Source organism: Boleophthalmus pectinirostris, unplaced genomic scaffold, assembly GCF_026225935.1.
Source record: "Boleophthalmus pectinirostris isolate CB_2022bp ecotype Guang Dong unplaced genomic scaffold, ASM2622593v1 HiC_scaffold_1, whole genome shotgun sequence".
Lineage (NCBI taxonomy): Eukaryota > Metazoa > Chordata > Actinopteri > Gobiiformes > Gobiidae > Boleophthalmus > Boleophthalmus pectinirostris.
Genome location: NW_026570970.1, coordinates 30,211,943 through 30,232,642, shown reverse-complemented (window position 1 = coordinate 30,232,642; position 20,700 = coordinate 30,211,943). Strand labels below are relative to the sequence as shown.

Below are 20,700 nucleotides of genomic sequence, written 5' to 3'. Positions count from 1 at the left end.
TGGGGTCCTGGGGCAAGAAGCCTCAAAGGGGCCCTCTAATATAAATTAATAGGAAGAGGGACCAATTCTGGGCCGCTAAGACCCTGTGACCTGGGACAAAAGACCCCAGAAAACACTATGTATTACCACTATATGACATCACAAGGTGGAACAGAGCATTATGAGCTTTGGAGATTTGCAGACTATTAAATTAAAGGATTACTCAGACATGTGTGAATGAAACAAAACACAACTCCGAATATGTTTTTCATGAGCTAACAACATTCTAACATGACTTAAAGCTCACATGAGTCAGTTTTGTCAATAATTTAGTTTTTGGGTGAACTTGATAAGATGAAAAAAAAAAGATAAGATAAACCCACTGGCAGAAAATGTATCTTGAGAAAAGAAAATTCTACCTCATAACTATAGTACCTGAGTACCTGTACACAATTTTCAGACATGAGTGAGGAACACCCTATACTCCCTCTTGTACTATGGTAGACAAACAACTAGAGATTGATTAACTAGTCTACTAACTATGTATTTCCAATTAAATATTCCATACTTTTAGCCTCTTCATTATGTATTTATCATATATGGAAAAGATGAGTCAAAATGTACATGCTTAGTTTTTATATAGGAAATTATAACACAAATATTTAAATTCAAGTGGAAAGGATAATAAAGTAAACATCCTTCAGATTGTACAGTTTATTTTTGGAGCTGATACTTCCTGAGGCTCAGAGACAAAGTTCTGTCTTTCCTCAGTAGTAGTTCTGTCTTTCCTCTTATAACACAGGGTATGTGTAGATCCATAAACAAAGGCTGGTAATGTACATTGTGTCATTCATTTTTCATTAAAGCGGGGGAGTTTTACCTCTATGTTCTATTAAAAGCTAAGACATAACATATTTAGATCACCACACTACCTTTTATTGTTTTGAAAAAGTTATATTTACCAAAAACAACATATTATCATGTTTCATAAGTTTAACTTCAGTTTTTTGATGCCCTGAATCTCCTCTTCCTTTGCTCCCCATGCTATGTCACTCTCCCTTCAGAGTGCTATCACCACACTATCAGCATTACTGAAACTACTGCACAAAGCATCAGGTTTGTTAAGTTGCTGTGTACAGGTTTCTATCATGTTTTTGTATATTTATGGATAATTTTCAAGTGGGAGCATGACTGAGCTTGTAGGCTGAGACAGAATCTTACAGCTAACCATAAGGAGGGTACGAAGAGGGTCCGGGGGAGATTGCAAAATTACTCAAATATACATGGATGACATCCAAAACCTTGGGCATATTTTTGGTGAGGGAACATTATAATATGGTAGAAAGCTAAAAAAAAAAATAAATATATATATATATATATATCTATATATATATATATATATATATATATATATATATATTTTTATTTTTTTTATTTTTTTTTTTTGGCATAATATCCCCTCTTTACATTAGTGGGATGTCTGGGGAGGGCACTATTGATGAAAATTTGTATCTCAATATAGTTTTGTTGTGATATTAAAATTTCAAACTCAATACATTAGGAATTCACTTCAAGTTCAAGTTCAATTCCTTTATTGTCATTGTCATATAAATTAACAATGAAATTATGTTAGATCATCATGTGAAGAATCCCTCAGTCCTTCAGGTAGAATCCATGAGGAGAAAATTCAGTTTGTCGACTGGACAAAAGTTAGTTTGGTTGAAGATGTTTCGCAGCTCATCCAAGCTGCTTCTTCAGTTCTGGTGACCAGAAGATCATCATACAAACAGCGTAGTATTTTAAAAGTGCATAATAGTGTAGAGCGCCCCCTATGTGCCTGGTCAATACGCCCGCTCGCTTGCCCCTCTTCTGCTGCAGCTCACAGCGCCTTCTTCGCCAGTCACCTGTTGTACAGACCCGGGAGTCAGGCGGATGATCTCGGGAGGGATGAAATACTCGTTCGACCTGTAGTAGTGTACTCCAGTATTTAGGTGAAGGAGTTCAGAGTGGCTGTACTGAAGTACCACTGCACCTAAAAAGTGCAAGGTAACACAAAACACAAAGTGCAAAAACTATGCCAGTTGTAGGAGCTCTGAGCCGCTGCGTCTATGCGCGCCGCCATCTTTGCCATTCATTCACTTAATACTGATAATGATTACGGTACTAAAAATCATACTAAAACTGTTCAGGAAATCTCATATCTTGTTAATGTGACTTTTGCATTATCAATACCTGCTCAAATAAGTATCTTATTTCAATATTAGCTTTAGTATCGATTAGTGTCAAGGGTTGTCAAAAGTATTTAAAACCAATCTCAATATTGTTTTCATTTTTTCATTTCTGACAGTATTTTTGCAACCCACCACTAATGTGCTAAACCTGTTTGGAAATGCTTTGATGGAGGCTCAGGTATTGCACAAAAAGTGAATGAACTGTGAAATTGAAAAGCTGCAGAAATATCACTTTAAATCCCTTGTTTGGAAGATGACACTTTTTTGCAGCCCCTTGGAATCGTTTTTTATTATATACCTCTATACTCTCAATTTTGCATACCTCCAAAACAACAATAACAGTATTATAAATGTTTCTAGGGTTAGTTTAATAAAGCATTACATTTCTAAGAAGCAATATGGGTACATAAAGACATTTTACATTCTGTTATTCATTCCACACTCTTAATGTCACCTATAATCACCAGTGCTTGTATGTTCCTCTGGCTTGTCAGATGTTCCCTGTGGCGCTCTGAATTCTCCTGTATTTCTGATTACATGATTAAGTGTCACAGTAATGGACCTGTTTTTGTGATAAACTCTTGAAACATGAAGAGCTTTTTGAATCAGAATCAACATTTTCTACAGAAGTGGGATATCTTGACCTCAACTACTATGTGATGTTTACCTGTTAGTGTATGAGACCGAGAGGGATACTGCTTCTACTATTACTGCTACTACTGCTACTACTACTACTACTGCTACTTCTACTGCTGCTACTATTGCTACTGCTACTTCTGCTGCCACTACTACTGCTACTGTTACTGCTACTGCTACTACTTCTACTATTACTACAACTACTATTACTACTGCTACTACTACTGCTACTTCTACTGCTACTTCTACTGCTGCTACTGCAACTATTACTACTACTACTACTACTACTACTACTACTACTACTACTACTACTACTACTACTACTACTACTGCTGCTACTATTGTTACTACTATTGTTACTACTACAGTACTGTTACTACTACTGTTACTACTACTGCTACTGCTACTGTTACTAGTACTACTACTACTACTACTGTTACTACTACTACTACTACTACTACTACTACTACTACTACTACTACTACTACTACTGTTACTACTACTACTACTACTGTTACTACTGCTACTACTACTGTACTACTACTACTGCTACTACTACTGTTACTACTGCTACTACTACTGTACTACTACTACTACTGACTACTACTACTACTGCTACTACTACTACTACTACTACTACTACTACTACTACTACTACTACTACTACTACTACTACTACTACTACTACTGTACTACTACTACTACTACTACTGTACTACTACTACTACTACTACTACTACTACTGACTACTACTACTACTACTACTACTACTACTACTGTTACTACTACTACTACTATTACTACTACTACTACTGCTACTGCTGCTTCTACTACTACTACTATTACTACTATTACTATTACTATACTATTACTATTACTATTATTACTACTATTATAACTAGCATTACTACTACTGCTATTGCTACTATTACTGCTACTACAATTGTTATTACTACTATTACTATTACTACTACTACTACATCTACTACTACTACTACTACTACTAATCATAATATGTTGTCTTGTGTATTGCAGTATCCTGTTTGCAGACATCGAGGGCTTCACCAGTCTGGCCTCTCAGTGCACAGCTCAGGAGCTCGTCATGACCCTCAATGAACTCTTCGCTCGCTTTGACAAACTGGCAGCGGTAAGACTGAGATTAATCTTTTTCAATCCAATGACAAATGTTAGTCAAATATTCCAGTAACTATCTATAATTTTCTTGTCAAAACCTGCACATATGTGAACAGTCAGGAATAAATCAGATTAAAATAAATCAGATGTAACAGTTTCCATGACATTTCAATAATCAGACAACTCGAGAAATCATGTTAAAATTAGATTTTTGTGTGCGTGTAAACATACCTTGACCTTAATTTCTACACATATGAATTCTCTCTAGTCTGTATTGAGAGGTCACATTAGTAAATTTAAATTCACACTGATAAATCACCCTCTGAGCTGTTTAATTCACACTTCGATACATGACCTGATCTGACAGAGAATGACTCAGTGCACCCTTACATTACATTACCTCAAATGATCCAACATGTCACCCCATGTCTTACAATACAATATAATATAATACCATTGCCTTGGATTTATTGATAATATGTAGTGACATCTCACTGGGTTTGCACGTCAGAATGTTCACAAGTTTCTATGGTGACACAATGCACACATAAGCCTACACTTGCCAGATAAGTTCAAAAACAGTCAAGAAAAAAAATACAAAATGGATTTAAATAAACAAACAAAACAAAAAAAGGTCAATGTGACTGACTGAAAAATTTACAAGATATCACTACACATTCTTTATCTATTAATTTCTAGTGTTATATATGCAGAGCCACAGCTGCCCTGGGGCTGACTAAAGCTTGTGTGACTGCCAATCTGCCATTGAATATGTCTAACCACTACCAACAAATGATTAAACTTTCATTGAATAGTTGTCAAAAGTATAAAAAAAATCAAATACTAATCGATACTAAAATTAGTATTGAAACTAAATTTGAGCAGGAATCGATACTAAAAAAGTCACATTCATAGGACAGAAATGAACCTTTCCTGAATTGCTTTAGAGTGATCTTGAGCTGTATCAGAACAAGTATAAGAACACATAGACTATTATACGCCCATTAGCTAATGAGTGAGATTTGAACCACCAATCTTTGTGAGCCAAGACACCACGGCCCTAACACCTGAGTAAATATAATAAGTAGTAACTCCACTGGCTTAATATGTAACACACAGGCTTAAACTGTGTCTCCAACAAAGTCTCGAGGCTGATTCAGTAAAATTAAATTCTTTATTAAAACCTAGATTACATCTTATAAGGTCATATTTGTTTTTATTGCAATATCCATTATCCTCCTGTATCCAAATCCACTTAGTTAAAGAGGATGTTTTCATCTACTAAAAGAGTCCTTATTAAATGTGTAAAATTATGTAAAGGACTTATATTAAACTATATTCTGATTTCTGCACAAATCCTGCAAGACTGAGTTCTCTCTCAAATTGAAAACACTCTTCAAGCACTCTGTGTTTTTAAATTCCATGCACCTTCACTAAAATCATTTGGATGATTTCAGCCCTGGAATTGTCAATCTTTATTGAACTAAAGGTAAAAGGTAGATGTTAACTTCAAAACTACCACTACATGACATCACACCACAGAGCATTTTCAGCTATAGGCAGACTAGTGTTATTCAAACATGTGTGAATGAAACAAAACACAACTCTGGATATGTTGTTGATGAGGAAACAACATTATAACATGGGTAAAAGCTCACAAGAGTCAATTTTGAGAAGTATAGGGCCTTTAATAATTCATGTAAATATTGATTTCAGTAATGTAAACTATTGTAGATGTATTCATCAAAATGATTTGATTTGCATGAAGTTAGAATATACTGTATATGGCAGTTTAATTTAAATTTAAATAATTTTGATAAAAAATATCTATGCTCTTGGTTGAGAGCTAATTTCTACATTGCATACTGCTGTAGTGTCACTGTGCAAGACACTTTACCCACCTTGACTCCAATATCAATATACACTAGTGTTGTCACGATGCTAAAATTTCCAATTCCATTAACGATTCCGATACCATGAAGATAATAAAAATCATTCCAGACAATAGAATGCATTTTTATCAACATTACAATACAGTACTTTCTTTTATATTACCATTTGGTCTTATATCTGTGCAATCCCTCAGTGGTGCAGGTCGGTTCTATAGTGGTCCATCCTCGTCTATGTGCTCTTATACTTGTTCTGATACAGCTCAAGATTATTCTAAATCTGTTCAGAAAAGGTTCATTTCTGGCTTGTGAATGTGACTTTTTCAATATCAATTCTGGCTCAAATGAGTATCTAGTTTCAGCACAGTAAAAAATTATATATAACTGATATAAACCGATATGAGTGGTCAACAGAGATAGAAAAAGCACTATACAGTACAATAATAACCACCAACCAATTTATCCAATCGTCAGAAATTCTAAAAATCATTACTATTGTTTTGAATTTGAGTCATTTTCCCTTATGTAGCTTTCCCTTATTCACAGCATGTGGGCGGTTGTTAAGTGGTCTATTTGTTTTGCTGGCTGTAAACCTAACCTCACTCTAAAGGGGAATCTCATGATAACCACCTGAGTATCTCCGCAGCAAAGGATTCTGGGAAAACTGCACAAAACATCCATTGTGTGGGAGAGCCAATCGGAGCATGTTTACAGTCCGGGCACAGCTGGGTCATTCAGACACATTAGGATCCACGTGTAATTATGCTGATGTATGAATATTGATCAGGGCTATGTTTTGTAATTATGATTCGCGTTTCATGTTTAAAGGTCCTATATTACGCAAAATTGACTCTTGTGAGCTGTAAGCCATGTTAAAATGTTGTTATATCATCAAAAACATACCTGGAGTTCTTCTTTGTTTCATTTGTGCATATTTGAGTAATCCTGCATTATTAATCCCAACAGTCTCCAAAGTGCTGAATAGAGTATAATATAAATAATATAATATAAATTAACACATTAAATAAAATAAAGCATAAAATAAATAAATAAGCAAGTCAATAAAAAACACAATTCACCATAAAGGATAAACACAATGAAGTCGTGTTAAAAACCAGTGAGTAAAAATGTGTTGTTAAACGAGACTTAAAAGAAACAACTGAAGGCGCGCTCTTAATGTGAGGGGCGAGAGCGTTCCAAAGTTTGGGGCCCACCACAGGAAAGGCCCGGTCACCCAAGGGTCACCCAACTTCTCAGCCTCGTTTTAAGGATGGCAAGTTGGAGCTGGCCCTCGAGCCTCACAGCACGCAAAGGAGTGTAGCGAACAATGAGGTCTGAAATGTACTTTGGGGTCAGTCCATGAAGTACTTTAACATATAACAATTTTAAAATCAACTCTAAAATAAATGAAGAGCCAATGCAGTGAGGATAAAATAGGTGTAATGTGTTCTCTACGACGTTTGCTGGTTAAAAGACATGCATTACAGTTGTCAAGACGTGTAGAGATAAAAGCATGGATCACCCGCTCCAAATCACTAAAAGCAAAGCTCAAAAGGCTCTGTTCCACTTTGTGATGCCATGAAGAGATAATTTGCAAGTGAACAGCTGCCTTTTACCTTTTTCAGTAAAGACTGATTATAGTGATTGATTGATTCTATCCAAATGATTCTAGTGAAGGTGTGTGGAGTTTAAAAACCCAGTGGAGCACTCCCTGCATTAGCATATAACATCACAAGGTGGAACAGAGTGTTTTCTGTTTGAGAGAAGGTATGTTTATGATGAGGAAACAACATTATATTATAACATTTATCAGAAAACATCAACATTTCAGAGAAGAGAAATATGAATTGATAAACTAATACAGGAAGCTCTATTTCCAGAGGTCTTATCCAAAGGTACAAGAGATTTTTCTATATAATTAAATAAAACTGGATATTTTGCTCTATTGGCAATGATATTATTGTGCTACGGTCTTGTATTTATGGAACAAAAACAAATTACAAAATGTTTATAATATATAGAAATTATTATCAAAATTGTGCCTACATTTTGAGTTGTTCTGATTCATTCTCACATGCCTTGCACATATTTAGCATGTAGTAATGAAGCAATAAGTCAGGGGTTGACAAGAGGTTAAATCAATAGCAAATGTTGTTCCCTCATCAATATATTCCTGGAGTTGTGTTTTCTAAATTGAGTAATCAACATGTTTCACTGTATTCATTATGTATGTCATTAGGTGGTAATAAAAGACCTTTTCTGTGTTTTTAAAGTCCATTCATTTTCAGTAGAGTAGTTTCGATTATTCCATGTAGCTCAACTGACTTTAGTGGTAGAAGATAATAAGGTTAAGATATACTTTGTTAATATTTCCTTCTTTTCATTTCACCACCCACACACAAAAAGAACATGCAAACTCCACACAGAAAGGTCATTGAATGTAATAATATTATTATTTAAGGCATATATTTATGTAGTTTAGTTAAAGCAATTTCCTGCAACTTCTATCCTCTACTCAAAGACCTTTATATTAAGAAACCCTTCACACTTTCAAACACCCAACTGGAGACAAATGATTAGTGTCTTGCCAAAGGACACAATAACTGTTAACATCAAGTATTAATTGAACACTAGCAGGGACTGAACCACCAGCCTTTCAAGTCAGTATGCAAATTTCTTTATCAAGTCATATATTTCTATGGTTAGTGTTTAATATTGATTTAAATGGTTGAAAAAGAGCTCTACATATTTTGAAATTGATATAATGCAATACATTCTCTCTCCTTAAAGGCTAAACCATAAATAGTTGTGAGTAATATGCATTAGTTATGTTTTCCATTGGCTTCTGGTTATTTTTATATATAGAATCTGCCTTTAAAAAACCCAAGACAATTCCTCAGAGCTGTTTCTTTAAAATGAAGTGAGCTGCTTGACCAGATCTGCTCCCCGAGGGTCCACCTTTTTAAATGCCAAATGATTCATGCTCCGACTTTATCAAGAGGGCCTTTCTGTACTGCAAATGTTCCACCATTTTGAGTTCTTATTATCTAAGGGCCTGATAACCTTTTGTTCTTTCTGCTTCATAATTATTTCAACCTGTTTAAAACAAGCTTTTTTCGTACACAAAGAAAACTAAATTATGCAATGCACATGTTACATATTTATATTTAATGGAAGAAAGCTATTTACAAACTCAAAATGATTTTACAGTTTGCTCTGTCAGATTGTCCATTCATTCAATTACACAAACCCATATGTAAGTGGGTGAAGTGTCTTGCACAAGAGCAGATCTGTAGTATACATTGATCGAAAGGAGGATTGAACCCAATAGACATCTTGCAGACATTTGATCATTACTATATCTCTGTATTTGTTCTTCCAGGAGAACCACTGTCTGCGCATTAAGATCCTGGGGGACTGTTACTACTGTGTGTCTGGTTTACCTGAGGCTCGTGCTGACCACGCCCACTGCTGTGTGGAGATGGGGCTCGACATGATAGAGGCCATATCGTGAGTTCAGCATCAAATATAGGCCACGCAAATAAATAAATAAAGTGTATTATCCTGATGTTAAGTCCACTGGAGATTTGAAATGATTTTAGCCATATTACAGTTTGGTCAGTAATTAAAGGGACAGAATTAAAATTCCGATTTTAAATGCCATAAACATGACCTATTATCTGTGTCAATATGCAAATTTGACATGTTCAAATCAAATATTGCTTATACTAATAACTATTGTAATGATGTATTCTTAATTACAAAAACATGGCACATTTATGTTTTAATGTGGTGTTTTGGTTCCAATCAGAAAGCAGAATGAGTCTCAGAGTTTCAGAGCTGAAATTCAGTTGGTTTTAATTAAACTGGACTCTCTGATCTGAATCCTCATTATCTGTTTTAGACAATATAAACTGCACATAACTAAAGTTTGATATTTAAATGTTTCAAAAAATTTGTTGTCCAGAGTATTGTAGTTTGTAAAATGCATGTGGTCTTATTATAGTTCTATTTTGACTGTGTTTGTTTCCAGTCTGGTGCGGGAGGTGACTGGTGTGAACGTGAACATGCGCGTTGGCATCCACAGCGGTAGGGTGCACTGTGGAGTCCTCGGACTCAGGAAGTGGCAGTTTGACGTCTGGTCCAACGACGTGACATTAGCCAATCAGATGGAGGCGGGAGGAAAAGCGGGGTATGAACTCTGTACATACCTGTCACCAGATATATTCATAGATGGAGTTCTTGCTTGTTTTGAAATTTCTGTATTTAACTTTTTCTTTTTTTTTTTTACTTGAAATATACATGGATTTCAGACTAGACAACTTGAATGCTAATAGCTCTTGTTTTTTGCCTCAGTTAAGCTACTTCATGACACCTATAATAGTTATATTGTAGGAACAATTAACAGTGCAAAACCATATCAGCTCCTCAAAATGACATCCACAGCCAAAAAGTAATGTGACTGAAACTTATGAACACATATTCAGAGTAAATCTACATGTAAAACTAAACTTAAGGAGTTGTAAGTATTTAAAGGCCTAAATATAGCATAATTTCATATATTTGTATTTCAGGCGTATTCACATCACAAAGGCCACTCTGAACTATCTAAACGGTGACTACGACGTGGAGCCTGGAGCAGGAGGAGAGAGAAACGCATATCTGAAAAAGCACAACATAGAAACCTACCTCATTGTCGGCTGCAGCCAGAAAAGGGTAACTCCATAAAACTATACATTTACAATGTCAAATATTGGTGTGTTCCACTAGAGGGCAGCAGTACTCACTATATCCTCGACTACTGTTTAATTAGATAGTGAGATATACAAATAAGTCCTTAGATAAATTGGTGGATTGATAACATGCACAATGCATTACATTACATTTTTCAAACCAGTAAAATTAAGAATAATATTATTTTGTATTATAAATAAGAATAACTATAATTGTATTTAAAAGATATTTAAAAAATCAATACATTGAATTTATAAATAATACTCACATACACTATTACAGTAGTAGGGCTCTGAGATCCCTCAAAAACATGAAAAATTACTTGAATACTATGTTTTTTACACTCCCAAACATACAATGTTTTGATTAAAACCACAACACCAACAAGTTATATGAGAAAAGACAAAAATGCAGATATATCCCAAATGAAGACAAAGCAATGTTAACTCATAAAGACAAAACCTTCCAGCTATTTAAAGCCCCACTGTGTAACATGTTAGTAAATTAAAAAAAAGAGTAAAAGTAAGTTTTTTCAACTTCCCTCGGGAAATTGCAAGCTGTTGTTTTAAGTAATTTATCTTATAATTAAGATTTTTTGAAACACATTAGCACACTATGTAAAGTCATTATATTTTTGTTGTTTAGGGATTAGATATAATACATTTTCTTTTGCAGAAAGAGGAGAAAGCCATGATCGCCAAAATGAACCGGCAGAGGACGAACTCTGTGACCCACAACAGCGGACACTGGACGGATCGACCGTTTTACAACCACCTTGGAGGAAACCAGATCTCCAAAGAAATGAAGAGGATGGTGAGCAATACTTTACTGTTGTGTTATGTCAAAACTGTTTGAACAGATGTACTCTACTAGGTTTTTATGCAGAAGAAGACAGGGTGTTGTCACCACCTTTAAACGGTATTGTGAAATCATAATTTATATCAACATTTCTGGAACATTCCTGCTGGACAATAATTACGTCCATGGAGACATGAAGGTTGCAGACCCTCCACCAGAAGTGTTACACAGTTCATTTTTAACTGAATCAATTCCATTACGCAGACCACAGTCTGATCATGGTAATGGTATAATGGCCAAGTCATTTAATTAAAGATAAAAGTTATTTTGTGGGATTTATCATATGTTTGTTGCTTCGCTTTGAATGCTTCCCAGTATGGCATTTAAGTCCTCCTTTGAATGTGCCTCTACTGTAGATCTAGTTTAGTTCCAGACAGTGGGAGGTGGTCTGGCTGATTGCGCAGAAATAAAAACAGTATAAATTCCTCTATGTTCTGAGTCACCGTTCTCAGGTCAGCGCTGCAGGGATTTGTATTTCGAGGCATGATTTCTCTGCTTGTTCATTTTGTTTCGTGTTAGTCTGTGTAGCACCAGCTCAAATCCACCCACATGGTTTTGTTGTGTGTCTGAGTGCTGCTAATGGGATGTGAGAGAGAACAGGTGACACAGGAATAAGCACTGCTCAGTATTAACTCTTAACATCCAAGTGCTACATCAAAGGGCCCATATTACTCTATTTTCTGATCTATGTTATAATGTTGTTTCTTCATCAAAACATACCCAGAGTTGTGTTTTGTTTTATTCATATGCATTTAACAAATAAACCCTGTATATTTAGGATGAAATTTTCTCTCAGACAGGAGAGACACCTTGTGATACAATGGTCAATTATTTGGATAATTTCAGACCTGAAATTGTCAATCTCTATTGCACTAAATGTAAAAAGCAGCTGCTGAAAACTTGAAAACTACCACTATATGACAAGGTGGAACACAACATTTGGAGATTTGGAGATGTATAGAGTCTAATCATAAAGGATTACTCAAACATGTGTGAATGAAACAAAACACAACTCCAGGTATGTTTGTGACAAGGTGACAGCGTTATATCAAGGCTTAAAGCTCACGGGAGTCAGTTTTGGGTAATTCTGCTCATATTTTGATGATTTCAACATTTCATAAATCAGGGCTAAATATGTCATGCTGTGTGAGTGATGGTGGATAGCTTGAAAAACATTGTTGTCACTGTGAGCGAGGTAGCCTCTCCACAGATATGACCTGGTGGCAGTAACATCTCTATGGAGACAAGCAGGGGGTGGATCCTTAAAGTAAGTCAAGTGAGCCAACTCATTTCATTACGGGTATTTTTATTGCCCATAAATACCTTGAAAAACATCTATTCTACTACTGTGGGCGGGGTCTCCTCTCTACAGATCTGACCTGTAACTTGGCCTGGTGGTGTCATCTGCTTGCTACCTCCATGGGTAACAGACAAGAGGAAAAGTTATAAAGTACTGTACTATATGTTTTTCATTACCATCAATCAACCAAATCTCCTGAACTTCCCAGCCTTATACCTTGAGATGTGACATTTTGACTTTAAAACCTTCTATTACAGGCTTACAGAATATCCCCCATTAAAGTAGTGTTATCTGCAGTTTCCTGGGATTAACTTCATGTCTGATCCCGACAGTGGATTTGTCTGAGTGGATTTGTGCTTAGACTTTGCACTTTTTGGTCAAACTTTGAGAAAATATAAGAAACAGTGGCAATATATATTTACTCCCCTCCCCATAGCATCGTATATCTAGCTGCTCTCACTGTCTCCTTGTATCTCTGTAGAACTCATTATAAAGACATACTGACTCAAGACGCAGAGATAGCAAAGAAATACTGCTTTTGTTCCTCGTTTGTTCAAGATCTTGTGATTCGATGTGTTAAAAGTATATATTTGTAGTCTATATTGTGCAAGGCAGTTGTAAAGATATGCATTGATTGAATTATCATGTTTTGGTTTATCCACAAGAGGGCGCCCTAGTCCCAGAGATGACATGCATTGCTTAGTATCTGGACAGCAAACTTATTTATGGTAATGATAAAAGGGTAATAAATTGGACTAAACTGAAACTTAAGTGAAATTCGACAATAAAACTACTTTTTTTTTTTTATGTTCCACAGTATGGCATTAAACACGTACTCCTGTGTTTCAGATGACATCACAACATTCTGCATGCAGTAATATTTAATACAGATGGGTTGCAGCTAAAATATATATTGTTAAAATACAAACTTTTGTTGTAATGCAGTGGATACTTGATTTATTAGTAGAAATGATCAGGTTCAGCATTTGTGGATTTACATTTTTGGATGATTCATAGCAAGGTACTGTGTTATCAGTTGATGTTTTACAGCTGATATCATCAATATTTCCTGGAGGGTGTGACACTAACTAAAAGCATGGCTCTGTTTGAAGCTCTGATATTCAAATTAGACTTTAAATTGAGCTTTAATTTAACGCACTCTGAACAGAAAAAGACATCTTAGCTGGAACAAGTGAGCTGATTTGTGCTGTTAAACAGGTCTGTCAGACAGCAAATTAGCTAGATAGTGAAGACGCATTAGCCAACCATTTTTCTAGGGTGACCAGATGTTCCTATTTACCCGGGATAGTCCCAGTTTTGTGCGCTGTGTCCCCTGTCCCAGCAGATTTATCCAGTGAACTAGTGATTTGATAAACCAGTGATAAACCAGTGATTTGTCCCAGTTTTATACAAAAACGTCCCAGGTGTCCCTATTTTTGACCAGTGTGATCCCTGCCAACAGTAAAGAGAGTCATAAATTGTCATTTGTTCATGTAAAATATAGAAAAGCTGCTTAAAAATCCCCAAAACACAAAGAAAATTTTGACTGTACTGACTCACATTAGTGCCCAGTGCATAAGAATTTTCCTTAATTCCACACTAGTTTCACAGGTTTATTATTACCAACCACCACAAACCGGGGTGTCCCAGTTTTGGATTATGAAAATTTGGTCACCGTAAGTTTTTCAGTTAGTTACTCACATCTTTTTTATTGATAAGTTTTGTTGAGAACATGTGAACATTACTATGACCTGCACTGTGGCCGAGTGGCTGGCACTCATGCCTCACAGCAAGAAGGTTCCAGGTTTGATCCTTGGTTCGCCCGCCGTTCTGTGTGGAGTTTGGATGTTTCTCTCAGTGTCTGGATGGGTTTCCTCTAGGCGCTCCAGTTTCCCCCATCAACCCAAAACATGCTACACAGGGCTCTAGGAAGAATAACTGATAGCTAAGGTCAATTAAATACAATTAATCAATGAACCTGCCCAGGGACTACAGGTGGAAATTAGCTGTTAAGGTTAATGTAGATTGTGCACTGTCCCCGTCTCATTAAATTAATAAACTAATAATCATAGAGCGCTCATATTGATCGCAGGCTCCTGGAAATGAGAGGTTTAAATCCATTTGTATTTGTTCTTGACAGTATTACACATACATGTAAAACACCCCCAGCGTGATATCACCACAAACTCATCAATCTCAATCAATAGGGAAAGCTGTCTGTTGCCCACCGTCTGGAAGCATGGCATAATCGCATTCCAGAATCTGAAATCCACCAATATCTTACAGTGGATTGATAGTAACATTTTAACATTTTAGTTCTATAGAGGTAGTTAAGTTTAATGCCATACTGTGGAACATCACTTTCCAGGCAAAGCAGTAACAGGCAACCAGGACCCTCCTCCAGAAAAGTTTCATAGTACACCTTTAAAAAGAAACAAAGACAGAAATTTTGCAAGGGGTGAAAAGTTGTTTTAATATTTAGAAGTTTCCATCTAATTATCTCTTCTTTCTACTGTTTTTCAGGGATTTGAAGACCCTAAGGACAAGTGAGTACCATTTTATTGCTTTATTTGGACATTGCGTCTCACATAAACTCACAAAGGAGTTCTAAACCACCGTCCATCTCAGAAACTCGATAAAATGCCTTTACCCTGAGGAGTAGTTACTGTAAAAACAAGTCCAAAGGCAATGGAACATATTGTCTTTTATTTCTGCAGTCTTAAAATGAACCCGAGACTGCTGATGCTGTTTTGGTTTAATTAGACTTCTGCATTATCTTCAAAGCAGAAACACAGCACAGATGTTTAATATGCATTGTTGAGCACTGTTGTGTCCTAAAAAGGGACGAAGTTAGGGCTTTGTCGGGAGAACTTACAACTGAATAGTAAGTATAGACACTACAGGGAGAGCTAAAAGTTTGAGGAAAAAAATTATTTTAAAAATTTACTTGTGAAAAATGGTTAAAGGGTTTGCAGTGGTCCTCGCTTACTGTTTTCATTTGAAACTATTTAATTATTTACTCTAATGGGTTTAAGCACTTTTCACAAATTTCAGAGACAAGAGAAGATTTTTGCAGTGTCAGTAAAGCTTACAACAACTAGCATGCTAACACACACTTTCAGATTATCGTACAATAAAATGACTATTTAGTGCTATAATGAGATGGAGACAGAACCCAGCAGACTTATTTTGATCTTAAGAACTGCCTATATAGTATATCAGTAAAGGGGCAAGACACATTTTTCTTAGATACATTGGAAAAAAATCAGGTACATATATTTTAAAATCAAGTATGAATCTAGTTTTGGGTTGCTTACTGTGTCTGATTATCTCTATCTGTGCTTTTGTATCTTCCAGACACTTTATCTTCAGGAACACTCAGGAGAACATGAACCCAGAGGATGAGGTGGATGAGTTTTTGGGCCGAGCCATCGACGCGCGGAGCATTGACCGCCTCCGATCAGAACACGTCAAGAAGTTCCTCCTGACTTTCAGAGAGCCAGACCTGGAGAAGAAGGTAACCATGGTGATGGGCGATGATTAAAGGAGTTCTATGTAACTTTTATAGGGGTCAGGGTGTGCGCCACCTGCTGGTTATTGCTTTGCCTTGAATGTTTTACTGTATGACATTAAACTTGGCTATCTACTGTCACCAGGCCAAAATGAATGTAAGCTTGGTATGATGAATACTGTGGAACATTCCATGCAAAGTAAAAATTGGCAACCACCCCACCAGTGAAGTTATATAGTGTATCTTTAACTTAAATACTTTTACATTTATCTAAGCAGGTAATAGTAAGCATTAAGCGGTGTAATTAGTTAATTATTAGTCAATGAAATGGAAAGTTGTTGGTTTGATTCCTTTTCAAGCACTTACTGTTTTTGTGTCACTGGGCAACACACTTCACCCCCATAATTAAAGGTGCGCCATGTAACTTTTCTGCTTTGTCTAGGATATTCTAATGTATGGTACTGAACTTATTAGAGACAGGTGATATCACTAGGCCTAGTTACAGATCTTAATTTATTCATTATTTTACCAGGTAAGTCAGTTGAGAACACCTTCTCATTTACAATGACGACCTGTACAAGAGGCAGTATAAAACAAAAGCACAAACAGGAAACACTCACGCATAAACTATAACATGAAACAGTATGGAGAGGCAACCCTACTAACAGTTAGAATGCCGGTTTCTTCAAGGTATTTTTACGCAAAGAACAATGCCATACTTTGAAACATTGCAAGCAAAGGAATAACATCTGCATGGAAACCTGGAAATGGCAAACCCCCACAAGTAATTTTACATTGTTCATCTTTAACTTAAATACTTTATCTAATGTGTCTCTGGGAACATTAGATAATAAATAATTAAGATGTGTTTTTCTCCAATTTATTCTTCACATCTTTTAAACTACATTTCCCATTCGATTTCTACACACTATCCTACCCCATACACAAGCAATTACCTTATATGTGACCACAGTTTGCAGCTATAGGAGCACATAATTGGTTGTGACAGGCCAATTTCCTGTCTGCACCGCGCTCCCTCCTCTCGTCTCCAGGGGGGGTCAGTCAAACTAAAGAGCAGAGGAGACGGAGGAGAAGGAGGAGGAGGAGGGCAGAGGAAGTAAAATGTTTCAGACAGAGAATGGTGACCAGGGGCAGGATAGATCTGTGATGTTTAAGAAGATATTTTAAACTTTAAAGACTTTTCTGTCATGGTCAAAGGAGTTTAGGAGTGCTTACAGTTCTTGATTTATTTTTGTGTTTATTTGTGGTAACAAAGCTACTCCAAAGCACTCTTTTATGATTATGAAATGAACCTGTCCATTACAGCAAATATTAATTACTAAAATACCTCTCTCTCTATCTCTTTCTCTGTCTCTCTCCATTCCCCTCTCTCCTCTTTCTTTTTCTGCCTTTCCTTTTCTGATACTCTCTCTTCACCCCATCTCCTCTCCCTGTCTCTTTCTCCCTTACTGTGTCTTTGTTTTGCTATCTCTCTCACACTCTCTATCTTAATCTTCCCCCTCTCTCTTTGCCCTCCCTTCTTTCTTCTCCCTCCCTTCTCCTCTCTCCCTTCTCCTTCTCTCTTCTCAGTACTCTAAACAGGTGGACTCCAGGTTCGGGGCGTACGTGGCCTGTGCTTCTCTCGTCTTTCTCTTCATCTGCTTCATTCAGGTCATCATTGTTCCACAGTAAGTCCAGCCTAACCGCTGATGAATGCATAAATGCATTTCTGTAGTCTGACCCGTCCTTCATTGCTGTTAAGATGAAACCTGTTAGGATCAGTTGGCATCTTGTTCAGTCCATCCAACCTTTTCATTTTCTTCCGCTTTATCTGGGGCCGGGTCGCGGGGCCAGCAGTCTGAGCAGGGAGGCCCAGACTACCATTTCCACACATGCCTGGGACACCTTCCCAGGAAGGTGTCTTGGGGCCATCTGGAACAGATGCCCAAGCCACCTTGGCTTCTATCGACGTGGAGGAGCAGTGGCTCCACTCCGAGCTCCTCACTCTATCTCTAAGGAAGTGCACAGCCACTCAGCAGAGGAAACTCATTTCAACCGCTTGTATCTGCTGTCCTTTTTGCTCATAACCCAAAGCTCATAACCTTAAGTGAAAGTAGGAACATAGACTGACCGAGCTTTGCCTTTTGACTCAGTGCCTTCTTCACCACAATGGTCTGATACAGTGACGGCATCACTGCAGATGCTGCACCAGTCTGCCTGTAAACCTCACACTCCATCCTTCCCTCACTCGTGACCAAGACCCTGAGATACTTGAGGGCAAGCCACCTTTTTCTAGTTGAGAACCATGGCCTCTGATTTAGAGGAGCTGATTTTCATCCCAGCCACTTGAGGCCATCAGGACAACATCATCTGTCATCAGTTATAGAGGCCACTGAAGGCAGCACAAATTTAGATTTAGACATTTTTGACCAGAAAGCTACAAATTTATAGCCGGATTCATCAGCCGACTGCACTTCATCTGACCTCGCAGCATTAGGATTTGTTCACTCGACTGTAGGCGGGTACTTGTTTTCATTTAACCAATCACTGCTTTCCCAAATCCCGTAGGAAGAAGGGCAATAACGTCTTTCCGCTTGATAAAATTCACGGAACATTGTCTTTGTTACAGCTTTATATCCTCAATCTCAGCAATCGTTGCCAGCACAGAATGTATGGCTCTTCACTGATTGGCTGGTGCCCAAACTTCCGGGGTTTTTGTGAACCGTCTAGTGTATTTTGATTCCTGACCTAGCTGCTGGAGAGAATTGAAAATGAGCGAGGCACTAGGTAGCACCAGCCTGGCTAACAAATTTACTTAGTTTGTATTAAAGCTGCCAAAAAGGCCAGTAGAACAGTAGATAATGCTATTAAAGCACCATGTACACAAATTAGTACAGAAAAACAGTGAATTTACTGTTTAGTGGCACTTGAACATTGTAGTATATATTCACTGTCTGCAATGGTTGGTAAGAGATTCCAGTTAAGATTATTTAAGTCTATAATTGACTATAAAAAGTGAAGTAGCTATAAAAAATATTCCTCTGTTGTTCATCATCTGTCTACCATTGTTTCTCTGTGCTCTCTCTGCCTTTCCTCTCTCTTTTCTCTCCCTCCTTCCCTCTCTTCTTCTTTGTGCATACTAACAAACTCCTGATGTAAGTGTTTGTTTTGTTTCAGCTCCAGTTTGATGGTGGGCTTCTTCGTCACTTGTCTCATTATCCTGACAGCTGTCATGTTCGTGTCCACCATCTACTGCTGCTATGGGGTGAGCGATTATTAAAAACTGTAACACAATGCTACGCAACACATGCATAATACAGGGAGCAGTTTAATGATCCTATATTACTCAAGATGAACTCTTGTTAGACTTAAGCCATGTTATGATGTTGTTACCTTCTCAAAAACATATCCAGAGTTGTGTTTAGTTTCATTTGAACGTGTTTGAATAACCCTTTCTTATTAGTCTGTCTAAATCCCCAAAGTTAAAAGCTAAAAATGCTCTGTTCAACCTTGTGATGTCATGACGTGGTCATTTTCATCTACTTATACCTTTTTGTTCAGTGGAGATTGGCAGTTATCCAAATGTTTCTAGTGAAGGTGTATGGAGTTTAAAAACATAGTGGAGCACTTCCTGTATTACCTCCATACAAACGATTGTTTACGTATGTAAACACGGTTCTATGAAAAGTGAACCTGTAACCATGTCACTACAACTCAAGGGTTGTAATCACATGGTTACAGGTTCACTGAAATGAAATAGAACAGACAGTTTTCTATTTAAGAAAAGACTGCAGCCTAAATATGCAGGATTTAAATATCAAAAGTGTGAATGAAACAAAACATAACTCTGGGTATTTTTCTTAATGAGGACACAACATTATAACATTGGTTAGAAAATAAGCCTGGAGACTTTAAATAGACACTGAAGGAAAATATGCTTTTTTTGTGTCTTTGATTTAGAGTGATATTATCTTTGATTTAGAGTGATATTATGTAAGTCGTGCATAGTTTTACAAGCCGGTATTACTGGCTTGGTCACATTGCTGGGCATTTGACTTTTGTTTTGAATTAATAACCTAAACCAAAACTAAACCAAACTTGTGTTGATTACCACACATTTTCATTAAGTGTTGGTAGTTGAGGCTTACTATATGGAAGGCCAAGAGTGGTGTGATAGGCGGTGCAGTTGGAAAGTTGGTTCAAATCTTGTTTGTGCATTCTTGGGCATTGGACATTGGCAGCAATATAAGATCACTGTTGGTTCCTCCAGCTATTCCCCACCCCTCTCCAAACTGTGTCCAAGAGGATCGTCCAGTCCAGACTCAAGAGCACTTTAGTGGGAGTCTTCACCATCGTCCTGGTCTTTCTCTCAGCTTTCATCAACATTGTAAGTACATTTAAACTAGTCAGTGTCCTGCTGTCATATTA

The 20,700-nt window shown here is 37.0% G+C and overlaps 1 protein-coding gene across 1 annotated transcript in view; it reads left to right on the top strand.

Moving 5' to 3' along the window:
• adcy5 (adenylate cyclase 5) overlaps nucleotides 1–20,700 on the top strand; it is an 87,907-nt gene that overhangs the window by 56,519 nt on the left and 10,688 nt on the right. Inside the window, 10 exon segments of the mRNA XM_055150183.1 lie at nucleotides 3,882–3,993; nucleotides 9,252–9,379; nucleotides 9,903–10,061; nucleotides 10,444–10,585; nucleotides 11,279–11,416; nucleotides 15,285–15,307; nucleotides 16,134–16,278; nucleotides 17,863–17,960; nucleotides 19,450–19,537; nucleotides 20,543–20,659. Coding sequence (XP_055006158.1) covers nucleotides 3,882–3,993; nucleotides 9,252–9,379; nucleotides 9,903–10,061; nucleotides 10,444–10,585; nucleotides 11,279–11,416; nucleotides 15,285–15,307; nucleotides 16,134–16,278; nucleotides 17,863–17,960; nucleotides 19,450–19,537; nucleotides 20,543–20,659 — 1,150 coding nt within the window.